At 48.9% G+C, this 12748-nt stretch overlaps 1 protein-coding gene across 1 annotated transcript in view; it reads right to left on the reverse strand.

Moving 5' to 3' along the window:
- Positions 1 to 7478, reverse strand: part of LOC149340592 (uncharacterized) — a 137018-nt gene extending 129540 nt beyond the window's left edge. The window contains exon 1 of the mRNA XM_089549417.1: positions 7012 to 7478. Coding sequence (XP_089405543.1) covers positions 7012 to 7084 — 73 coding nt within the window. The 5' untranslated portion in view covers positions 7085 to 7478. The remainder of the gene's footprint in view (positions 1 to 7011) is intronic.
- Between the last annotated feature and the right edge of the window lie 5270 nt (positions 7479 to 12748).

Genomic DNA, 12748 nt, shown 5'->3' on the forward strand with positions numbered 1-12748 from the left:
GTTCTCTAAGTGACCGCCATTATGCGGACTGCGGCCCCAAAACCATCGCGCACCCCAGGTCCCCCCTCCCCCTTTACCCGCAACGGGCACTCGAGGTGCACGTTAGGAGCACCGCGGCCGCCGTTTCCCTTTCATTATCCGCGGCGCGCGTGGCTTTATGGTTTCGGGCCGCTTATCGTGCTTGCTCTGCTGGCCGTCGCCGGCAGCGGCCGTCCCGAAAACGGCCGTCGAAACGGCTTCCCTTTCCACTTCTCTCGCAGCAGCAGCAGCAGCCGTGGTCTGCGCCCCGTCGCTCGTCCCGTCCATTCCATTCTGAGGCCGCCGCCGCTGCTCTACGGCGACGCATGAACGTGCGTGTACTTCGCTCTCTGCTCGATGCCCGGGCGCGCTTCTTTTTCTCCCCTTTTTTTTTTGTTCGTTGTTTTGTTTCTGGATTCCGTGGTGCTGAAAGGTGAATTGTGCCCGGAGCGGGAGGCGCGGGAATGCGCTCCCGAAAAGGGGTTACGAAGACGAAACGCAGTTGCTAGAGCAGAACCCCTTTCCCGACGCGGCCGACAAGCGCGCGCTGCCTGGCTCGCCTGTGACGCGCGCGTCCCTCTCTAGAAATGACCAGTGGTTTTGAGCGTTGTCTCATCCCGCGCTCAGTCCCGACATTCGTAGTGTAGCAGGTTTTTTTTTTTCTTTTTCTATCTCTCTTCTGGCGGAAGCGAGTCTTCCGTCCACGTTTCGCCTTTTTTGAGGCAGGACGGTCTAGAACAAACAGACCGTGCTGGAACCAAAGCCGCTGCGGTCGTCTTCCCTTTTGTTTTTGTGCTCTATTAACATTTCTTTCTTTCATTTTCACCGAAGGTAAAGCGTCCTGTGAATGTACTCACACAGAAGATTGTTTTTGTTCATTCCGATCCTCCAGAGTTCTTTCTTTCGGGTTTTTTTTTCCCCCGTTGTTCAGCTGCTCAGCAGAGAAACTCGGCCACTCGTAAAATCTCGCCATAAAACCAACTGTCTCGCATACTGCGCTGTCCAGATAGCGGGCCGTTAAACACGTAATAACGGAAGCTGCAGCGACTTCGCAACCGCAGTCACGGTGAACTTCCAGCCGCGGCTTTCGGCGAAAGTAAGTGGCCGCGGTCGAAAAGCTCGTTCCGCAGTTTTTGTCTAACCTCCTACCTTTCGTGAAGAATGTATTTTACTTTTCTACCTTTTAGTCATCGTCCTTCAAATGACCCTGAGTTCTGGTACGCTTTTGTTGCGTAACATCACCTGTTACGTATGTCCCAAATGCATGCTGTTGGCTGGTTGAAAATGTAGTGATAGAGCGGCATGGGTCTCTTTCCCAGCGACGATGCAGCGAGGTAGCTTGAGTGAGGCGGCTTCCTGATTTCCTTCAGTGCTGACCTCAGTGACCGGTGCGACAGTGATATAGACGTCAACACGAAACTGAGGACAGTTGCAGACATCATAGCGCACAACTTTTTGTCACTGCTACGCATTGATTTAGCACTTTCCGTAAAAAAGGAGAAAGACAGAAGAAACCGAAAAGAACACGACAAAACCTGCATCCCTTCAATCTCAAGAGTGACCGCAGTCCCAGCTGCAAATTGTTCAGCCAGAAGAGTTGATCGTTACATTTGTTTTCGTATTTCCATCCATTCCCTACTGAAAAATGCATAGAGGTTCGAATGAGTGAGCAAATAGGGTTGTGGCACATTTGGTTTCATTTTATAGGATTAACGCCCCCAAGCGACTCAAGCTTTGAGGAACGCCGTAGTGGAGGGCTCCGGATAATTTCGACCTCCTGGGGCTGTTAACGTGTACTGACAACTCACAGTATACGGGCCTCTAGCAATATGCTTCCATCGAAATGCGATCGCCGCGGGCGGGATCGAACCCACGACTTTCGTGTGTTTTGCAATCTCAATGAACGTTACTGAACTCCAGGCAGTAGAAATTATCCGGAGCCATCCACTACGACGTTCCTCAAAGCCTGAGTCGCTTTGGGACGTTAATGCTAAGAAGCCAAACCAAATGTGTCATAATGCTATTTGCTGATCCATTAAAACATACAAATTTTTCAATAGGGTTCTTTTCCTATTTCCCCCTCTCTCTGTCTTTCCTTTTTTCTCTATGTTGGTTGGAATAATTTTTGCTCCCTTTTTCATCTCTTTTCTTACCTCTTCAATCATCATTACTTATATTTCTCTGCTTCCTTCATCTCTTCTTATATTAACGCACTCACACCATACGAACAACAGAACCAGCATTACGACTCTGGAACGGGTAGTATTTGCTTTCGCTTTCTATTCGTTGCCACGTGCAACTGGTACTAAGCTCCACCGTCCAGGCAAATAAAGCGACAACCGCATTTTGAAGAAAAACGGCGGCAGACAGCAAACGGTCTCTCCGCGTCCATTTCTCTAGCACGTGGCGAGAGAAGCTGCTTTTTGTCGTTTTCCTTAACTCACTAACGGTCACATTTTGCTCCGAAACTGGTGCTACAACGCTAATTTACTGTCCGTGCTGCCATCTGTCGACAAACAAAAAAAAAATGCTTTCGACGGCGTGACAAGCTGGACTCGTCATGAGCCAGAAATGAGTGCTTATGACGAGCCTGGCTCGTCCCTGCTAGTGGTTTAAAGGGGTAGGGGAACAAATAACGGTGTTTCTTGTCCGTTTTGTTTTCTCGCTTTTTTTTGCCGTTACAGCCTAGCGGTTCCTGCTCCCCTCCTCGTACTGAAGCTTCATTTCTTCCAGCCGCATCTGTCTTCCCCGTATGCCTTCATTACTCATCGTGGCGGAGCAGAGAGCCAAATGCTTTCATCTTTTTTGAAAGTGAAAGATAAATCCCAGCTGCTGAGGCCACACAACCGTAGGCGGGAAATTGAAAAATGGCAATGTATACCGGTACTTCAGTGCACATACGACAAACGGACCCGCTTGGAGCGACGCGAAGCCGCCCGCTACAAAGCTCTTCCCATCAGTGTTGTTACTTCGCTGAGGTAAACTGCTGTAATTTACCGTCGTGCCCTCCGTTTTGCAGCGTAGTCGTTATTGGCACATTTTTCTCTTAATCTCTTTTTTTTCTTTTAATCGGAAGATGCCAATGAGTAATTACTCCCTTATTAAATATCACACTCCACCTTTCCCCTAAACATTTGACCAATCGCTTTTACGCAGGCTAGTTCACCGCATTCAGAAACAGATAAGTCAGAAATGAAGTTTTGATAAGAGAATGAGGTGGAAGTGTCATAATAATGTTTCATTCATGTACCACATTGGGCTCAACCGCTGTAGCTTAGCGCCAAGGATTTACCACTAATGAGCCTCTCCTTACAAGCTGGCTTTTCTGCTTAAATTGTGTGCACAGCAACGAAGTTGGCTTGTCAAAAGCGTATTGTGAGCGGACATCGCTTGCTTGAATTTTTTTTTTTTTCAACCAACTAGCCCGACAACACGTTCTACTTAATCATATTTCTTCTTCAGCGGGCCCATCTTTATGTGTTATAAATTCAACCAACTAGCCCGACAACACGTTCTACTACATCGCTTGCTGTTAGGGCAAGGCTGCCAAAAACTAAATGTCTCGGATAATCAGTTAATATAATTTGAATCCTGTTTCCGTTGTTTTATTCATCTGTACAGAGTGCACTTGCAGTTATTCTTCGTAGTGACGTTGCTCTTTTCACTCACACATACGAACAAAATCTGCTGTGCCTTGAGCTGCTATTTTCCACTGTGCCCTCGCTGCCGTTTACAGCCAGGACAGCACCAGGTGCGTGACATATTTTGTGATCATTTTCTACTGCCGCTAGACGTCTGTTCATAACGTTACTAAGGAAGTTTTTCTGCTAACGTGTTCGACTTTCTAGCTTACTAAAAGGCCAAAATATGCAGGTTCGGATAGTGCCTTCTTTATTCCTCTCAGTCTCACTACTGCTTTCTCCTTTCTCTCCCCCGTTATTTTCTTTACAGTTATTTACGGGCCCCTTTTCATTCATCGCAGTGTTTTATCTTCGACAGGAGGGCATTCGCACTAACCCAGAAACATGCGCCAGTTTTACGTTAGTAGCACCGCGGACGACTGAGGTGAGATTGAAAATAGGTGAGGAGGCAACTAGTGCAGGCCAAGAGATATGAACGAAACACGAATACCCTAGACTGGCTCGCTTAAAAGTGTATTGCACTGTGTCTTGTCAGGCAGGGACGCCATAGAGAAGAACGGAAAAGTGAAAACGATCTGGTCGATAGCGGTCATATAACTGTGTGGTTATGCTCACCTACGGACAGCGTAATCACGCATCGTAAATGAACACTAACCACAATATTATTTGCCCCTTTTTTTAATAAAGCCTCTCAGATTTTGCATTCGCTTCTGTATTGCGCCTCTTGGGCTTCGTGCGTTCGCGACGGTACTCGTAGCGTTAGATAAGCTCCGAAAAGTTCTCCAAAGCTTTTTATTTATTTGGATAGCTGCCTTATTGTCTATTGCACTCTTCTTCACTCGCCTTCCTTTGCTACCCAGTGCGATTCATAACTGCATGATCTTGAATCCTTGGCTTACACATTCCTCCTTGGCTGACCATATTTGGTTGACCAGACGCCTCTTTTTTTTTTTCTCTCATTTATCGCGCCGTTAAAGCGCCCTATCCTGAGATGACAACACCCTGCCTGAAATGCTTCCTTCTTAAAACAAAGAAATCGCTACTTTAGGGCAGAGTCGAATTTTTTCAGGGCTCCTTCACCTAATAGAAAAACCATTAAGCTACGCCAGGTATCAGTCATTGGTCTTAGATAGACGCTCTTGGTGACGGCTGCATCACGGCGCAAGCTTGGCCACGCATTTGTTCAAGCGCAGTTGGATCATGATGTGATTTGGTCATAAGCCAGCGGACGCCTTACATAAGTGTTTCATTCATTAGGAAGCCGAGCACCTGGCAGGGACATGCCTTTATTATTTAAAAAAAAATCGGTGGGTTACAGGTAGCGCCGGAATTAGAACCCACTAACTTCCAGATAGAAGCAATAATTGCTCTCTATGTAAGGAAAAGTTAAGCTTCTAGATGAGATTGTACCTTCCTACAGCGCGAAGCAGTGCAGGTAAGGAGTAGAAGTCAGTCAGCCATTGAAAGTACTAAGCAGCAGCTAATGTGGTTCCCCCAGTACGCAGTGTCAAGGAGTGGCCTGCATAAACGGCACTCTTCCTTTTGTTTCTTTACTTTTTAGTGATGTTTCACGATGTTTCAAACAAGCCCTGCGCCCTGCTGTCGTAAAAACACGCTGCACGCTTTGAAATTGGAAACTGAAGCTACGAGAATATAGTGTTCAATTTCTTTTAAATTGACAATACTGCACTCGTAAGCACCAAGTGCAGCGACAAAAGCTAGGTTAGAAATTTTTCGAGGGCACAGGCTCTGAGTTTTCCTCAATTTTAGGTTCCAAACGCATGTCTCATAGTCTTAAAGTAGAACAGGCATTCAGGAAAAAAAAAAAGTAATGGATACACATTTCTAGGTCCTCTGAAGGGCCTGGAGACAGTGAAGCTGTACTTAAATGGTAACATTAACAGACATAGAACATAGTGGACTGCCAAAAAAGAACTAGAAATAAAATGTCTCACCTGCAAAATAACAACGACAAATAAATCATCCAGGGAAGCTATAGGGTCCTCATACGCAACACTGCATTCCATTGGGTTCACATAAGATAAAGGATAGATAGGCTTCATCTCTTTAGTCATGCTTAATGCCATTTATGTCGTGCTTGCACTGTAAACAGAAAGTGACAAGCAATAAGGAGCAAAGAATGCGCGGAACAAAAAAAAAAAAAAAAATTAGCCGAGACAGCAAATCAATATGCCCGGCGCGGATATATGGGCGCCTAAACGGGTTTCAGTTAGGTTTGTGAAACATAACTCCAAGGTGCGCTCCGAGAAAAAAAAAGAAAAAAAAAGAGGGGAACGGAAAAGTTCGAGCGGCGGTATCGATGCGCGCATCGCTGTCCGTCCCTTTTCGGGTTTCGTCGAACTAGCTGGGAAATTTTGTACGATAAAACGAAACGCACAACTTGTTGGCAGTAAACTGTCCGTGAGCTAACGAAGCAACAAAAGCATGCGCTCATGGCATTCCCGCATGTATTGACACAGATTAGATAAAGCTACTCTGCATGAATATTTGTGAGTAATGTATTGCACAAACTGTGCTCGGTATTTGGAGAAAAAGAATGTCATGGTACTGTACTTCCCTAGAAAAATGAGCATAATCTTTCCGGTTTAAAGCACAAGAATTATTGAAAAGACGACGTAGATAACAACTAGCTCGCTTGTCATTGTAGTAAATAAATTAGAAAACTCATTAAAGACATGACGTGCAAACCAGCAAACCTCAGTGGTGTACAAGTTGAATTACAGAACTGCATATGCTTATAGTCCCATTTCATGTACTGGCCTAAAGTCGGAGATTTATTTTCATTCATTTATTCTTGAAAATGATCAGAAAATATAGCTTGAACCATGATAAATAACAGTACTTATAAATGTACAAATGTGTAGTAAATAAAGGAGTTGTTACGAGATGTGGTAACACAGCCTGAGAAAGTTAGCGTCGGCTGAAAATGAGCATAGACTACGGGTCAAGGCATTTCCGACGTACTTCGCCCAAGTCACGACGGTGAAAAAAAAATGCGAACGCTTCCCGTGCTATTCGAATGCATTTGAAGTCGAAAACATGACCTTCGCTAAGGAATCATTCAGCCACGGTTCGAACAAGCGGACACGCATCGCTTGGTTTCGCTTTCGTTTCAAGCTCCACACGCGTTTTCACCCAATTCGCCCGTATGTGCTCGCTGCTGTGAGCGCCGGCTCGGTTCAAACATTCTCAGTAACACGCTGCGTTCAAGCGCGGTGTAATAGAACGAGAAATTAAATTTTTTAAAAAAGTTCGCGACTGTCTTGGAGCAGTGATCTGAGACAGTGACAAGTCGGGTGCTGCGGGGCACAAAACGAACACGAGGTCTCACCGGGGCTGATGAGAAGCAACGTGGCCCACAAGAGCAGCACCGCCCAGTATCCGATGCCGGGTCTCGACCGCATGTCGTCCAAGTCCGTGGGGGTCCTCAGGGGCTGTTGTCACCGGGCGCACCGAAAGCACTCTGCCAAGTCCGGAGCATGTCGCCGCGTCGCCTCAACCCACCCCCGTCGCGACGGAGGGGAAATCGGATTGGTTCGCGCGCAGCCTTCTTCCTGTCTGCCAACACCGGAACAACTCCGCTTCCCGGAGTCTACGGGGCAGCGAAGATCAGAGCGCGCCCGGCAGCGAAGATCAGAGCGCGCCCGGCAGCGAAGCCCAACCGCGGGACCGGAACACCTGTAGTGGTGGCAGCGGCGAGCGCGCGAACGCCGACACACGCGGCGTTCTCAGCGGACCGAACCCTGCCGTGTGCCGCCTCCATCGGTCGGGCGCGTGTGCGCCCGCCGCCGAAATCGTCGTCGACCGTGCCTGCCCTCTTTCTCCGCCTTCTATTACTCCTTGCTCTCTCTCTCTTTCCCGCCACCTCCTTTCTCTCTTACCGCCCGCCCTTCGCTTCTATTTTCGGTTCTTCTTTTGGGACCTCTCGCCCGTAGCCTCCCTCAGTACCCTTCCCACCGACCGTTGCCTTTTCTATTCGGCCTTTCAGACCCTCTTCCTGGCCTGTTTTCCCCAAACGAGGGACCCAGGCTCCCCCTGGTATCTGTTGGCGGAGGAGAAATGCCTCGCGGTTTCGCCCCACGTCCGCCAGAGCTCCGGCTCGCTCGTTCGTGCGTACGTCCTTTCATTCGACTCCGGAACTTCGTTTGCCTGCGCCTCCGCCCGTGTTCTCCTTTATTTGGCCGCGTTCCATTAGTCCGTGCTCTATTCGCTCTCATCTTTCTTTCTTTTCTTTCTCTCTTTCGCTCCTTTTTTTTATGCGGCGTTTTTGAACCCACCGAATTCGTTTCTGGGACGAAGTTCATTTCTGGCCCTTGCCGCTGGCGGGAGAAGGATCCTCAGCTGCTCTTCTACGCTTATTCGCCGCGTTATAAAGAAAGGAAGGGTGTATGCATAGAATCTAATCAATGGATTCGTTCATGTGTGGCTTGTCTCCTGCATATCTACGAGCATATTTCTTTTTCCCTTGGAGAGGCTCACATATATGTTCGCCAAGTTCCTTCTCTCTTACTAACGAAGCGGTTTCACAGAATCGGAAGTATGCAGGCGAGTTCGAAGCCCGCACCTCGATAACTTAGAGTCTGTAATATTTTGCATTTTTAAACTCCTCGCACTGACGCACAGCTTCAGTTTCAATGTGCAACCCTGTTTTTGTGTTTGGTTGTTCTGAATGCACACATTGAAGTAATGCTCTTTAACAGTGCTTGGTTCCAGAATAATATTTCACGCCCATGGGAGATATACCCGGCTGAGCACGTGACTATAGCTATGCCTACTTCCACGTACATACATACGTCAGCGCGGAGCTACTCTTGCTCTTGTCCTGCAAGTACACTCTAAGCAAGAATACGCCTATAAGGGAGTAAAATGAGAGTAGACTCCTCTAGCGGACTCCTTTTTTATAAATGTGAGTGCTCCAGAGGACCGCTTACTCCCTTTTCACTCCTTTCCGTTTAGGGTGTATCATTGATGCTTGTATGGATATGCGTTTGCATTTTAGAGCGACACTTGTATAGAAGTCTTTCTACAAGGGTAAGCCACGTCAGCGCTAAAAGGAAGAAGGAACAAATACGTCCTCGTTGTAAAAGTGAACAAAGCGAAGAATACAAAACGCAGGGAAGAGACCAAGGGCTACTAGCGCTGACTCGCTCCTGAACGTTCAAAGCAAGGCATCGAGTAAACAAAATACGCTCATTGCGAAAACCCAGGCATCACGAACAAAAAGAAATAAAAAACAGGAAAAACACAGGCTAACAACACGTGGCATGCCGATGAACGTATGCAACTCCTTCTCATGCCATGTGGGAGAAGGCTGACTAAAAACCGGTTTTTCAATCTTGCGCTGCGCAACGCTTGCACGAGCTCGCGAGATCCCTGATCACGGTGCTTGCAAACCACGCGCGCGTCCAACCTTGGTGATCAACCACTTGCAACAATGCTCCACATAATTTGAACGGAGCTCTCCTTTCAAGCACCGCTCGCGTTCCCTAGGCGCTCTTTCAGGCAACGATCAGTTTGACCTAAGTAAACTTTGTTGCAAGAGAGCGGAGTTGCATACAGGATGCCAACGATTCACTGAACGTATTCTGAGGTCTGCCGTGCCCCGCATCTCGATCTACTAGCTTCCTCATTTAGCGCTCGCTAATGATGCAGCAGCTGAGGACATGGAGAAGAAAGGCAGGGCATGCAATGCGGAGGAATGATGACCGATTCCCTCTTAGGGTAGTGGAGTGGATTCCAGGATGAGTTAACTGTAGCAGGGGACGGTAGGAAGTCAAGTGGGCGGGTTACATTAAGAAGTTTGCGGGTTTTAGGGTCTCCGCAGCCGGCGCACGACAGGGTTAATTGGAGGTGAACGGGAGACTCTTTTGCCTTGCAGTGAACTCAGCTAGTCGGGTGATGATGATAACTATGAAACGAAGTCGCCGTCCTATGGCGTAAACGTAAGCTAATAATTAAGTTATTTAGGGGAAATTAAGAACGGCAGAGAACTTAGTACTTCAGGCTAATTAAAAAGAATAGGAGGAGCGGTGCGCACAACACCCATGTTTTATTAAGGAGAGTAAGTTAATACAGTGAGACGAATTTTGGCAACTGAATGATCGTCCTCTTGCATACGTGTCGAATGTTGCTATAAACTAACCTTGTCATTCCAAGAGACCATCCACCGTCGTTAGCATCCCATCGAACTTTCACAGTAACTTCTTATAGTTGATGAAAAATTCGTGCGTGCATGCACGTGTGTGCGTGTGCACGTGTGTGCGTGTGCACGTGTGTGCGTGTGCACGTGTGTGCATGTGTGTGCGTGTGCCCGGAGCATGTAGGAGGGGAGGCATGTTGGAGGGGAGGAGCATATCGGTGAGGAGGCATTTGCAGCCTCCCCCACCTCCAGCAGGATCGGAGCAGACTGGGGGACAACAACAGCTAAAAATTCATCCCCCACCTACAAGCCTAGCTACACCCTTCACAAGGCTGCACCCACCGGTAGCATGGCGAAATCAAACTCAAAGACGCAATAGGCAGAAGGCGATCATGTAAAAGTGAAATATACAACAAATGATGGTAACGCAGACTCATCACACCACATCGAAGGGAGGAAGTAAGGAAAAACTTTATGTACTCTATTGCTTTTTTTCTGCGTTCTTGGGGAGTCTTCAGGGACGTTCTCTTTAGTTGTATCCCCAGGAATCTTTGCTGTTAACGTCTTCCACCTCTAATCAATGGTCGGTTGCCCGCAAGTCAAGGGCTCCGCTGGCCACTGCCGCCCGTTGAGCTGCGCTGTACCAGACCTTGTTGGTCTTCACAGCGGTCGCTGGACAACAGAGTCTCCCATTGCTTCGCACTCGGGTTTTGTATTTGGGGGACCACGTCTATGTTTTGGTGGACCCATGTGATGTGATACAGAGCGGGTTTTTCGTCGCACCAGGGATATTTGTCCGCGCATATCGTAGGGTGCATTTTGTTTAGTATATGTAGGTGTTGTGTCCCCTTATTGCTTTTGTGTGTGTAACGACCACTCGCATCCTCCTCCTAACGACCACTCGCATCCTCCTCCTAACGACCACTTGCCCTTCGTCGCACGCTGTCGCCAGATGCCCCCCCATGGTGCGCCCCCGCATCCTCCTCCTGTTTTGGGAAGCCACTCCCTCCCGTGGACGCTTCTCCGCTCCCTCCTTTCTTCGGGCGGCCAGTTCGGCTCCTGCCTCGGTCGACGCTGGTCGCACCCTCATCGGCTTTAAATAAACGAAGTCTTAAAGTACCGTGTGCGTCTTTCGCTGCATTCAACACAGCGACCGGACACGACAGTGGCGACGAGAAAGTGGATTCGACCCGCGCTACGCAACGCTATTGACAAGCCATGGCTACGCGAGGGTTTCCCAATCAGATACCAGAGTTCAACGGCTCATCGTGGTCATCGTGGGTTGGACGCCTTCAGTTCTACTTTGAAGCTAACAACATCACAGACCCAGCCTTGAAGAGGGCCAACCTGCTGACGCTGTGCGGGGAGCAGACCTACGATACTGTCTGCGCCCTTATTCAGCCAAGCACACCAGCGGCAGTGTCTTACGACGACATCGTAAAAGCGCTGCAAAAGCACTACGACCCAAGGCCATCCGAGGTCTACAGCCGGGCTCGCTTCCAACGACGAGATCAACTGGGAGGAGAAACTGTGAGCGCCTACGTAGCCGCGCTCAAGAAGCTCGCTGCCGACTGCAATTTTGGAACGCTGTCGACAACAGCTACCGGGCAGGAGGGAGACGCAGCTTCTTCTGCTAACACCACCATGCTTCCCTTGGACGTGATGTTACGCGACAGATTTGTGTGCGGACTGAGTGACGAGTCACTGCAGCAGCGCCTGTTCGCTGAGAAGGACCTCACATTCAGCAAAGCTTACGACATCGCCGTTCGAGCGGAGAGCGCCGGTCACCAGCAGAGAGGGATTCGCCGGAACACCGAGCCGGTACACCAGACAAGCAACCAGGTGCGCAAGCCTTCTGTTGTTGTAAAATCGGTCAAAAAGGCACAACGCTGCTGGCGGTGTGACGACCAACACAACCCCCAGGGATGTCGATTCCAGTCAGCCACGTGTAATTTTTGCCACAAGCGAGGGCATATCGAAAGAGCATGCATTACGAAACGGAGACTTGCCAAGATAAAGTCACCTTCCCAGCCTAATCACAGCGTCAACGCCTCAGAGAATACGCCGCTATCTGATCTCCATGGAACAACATCAGCAACACCATCTGTGTTGTACGACCTGAACACCATGAATCTCGGCACGCGACCGAAGATTTTTACAGAAGTAAGCGTACATCACCAGCTGATTAAGTTCGAGGTGGACTCCGGCGCAGCCTGTACTCTGATCAGTGAGGACACGTTCCGAACTTCATGGCCATCTGACGCACCCGCCCTGCAACAAGACGACACGCACCTGCGAACGTGGTCAGGACAGAATCTGCCACTATTGGGCTCTGCCAACGTGCAGGTTAACTACAACGGCCAGACCCATACGCTACCTCTGCTTGTTGTGAAGGGCACAGGATCAAGCCTTCTAGGGAGAAACTGGTTTTCTCCACTAGGCGTGATGATATGCGGCATACACCAGACGCCGAGCCAGAACATGGTTGAGCAACTGCAAGAGAAATACGAAAGAGTATTCTCGGAAGAGATTCCAGGAAACGAAGGGCCCCCGGTCACACTGGAGTTGTTGGACAACGCGCAACCCAAATTTCTGAAGGCCAGGCCGGTGCCGTTTGCTCTCCGAGATTCAGTTGAAAAAGAGTTGGACAAACTGGAGCAGCAAGGTGTCATCGAGCCGACGCAGCATTCAGAATGGGCCACACCACTTGTCGTAGTTCGCAAGAAGAACGGAACCATACGCCTCTGCGGAGACTACCGGAGCACCGTCAATCTTGCGACTAAAGCGTCCTCTTACCCGCTACCGACACCTGAAGAAGTATTCAGTGTACTACGTGGCGCAAGAGTCTTCAGCACATTGGACCTCACCCAGGCGTATCAGCAGCTGAAGGTGAGCGAGTCAACTGCTGAATTATTGGCAATTAACACAC

The sequence above is a fragment of the Amblyomma mixtum genome, chromosome 6 (assembly GCF_055824585.1).
Source record: "Amblyomma mixtum isolate Tamu chromosome 6, ASM5582458v1, whole genome shotgun sequence".
Lineage (NCBI taxonomy): Eukaryota > Metazoa > Arthropoda > Arachnida > Ixodida > Ixodidae > Amblyomma > Amblyomma mixtum.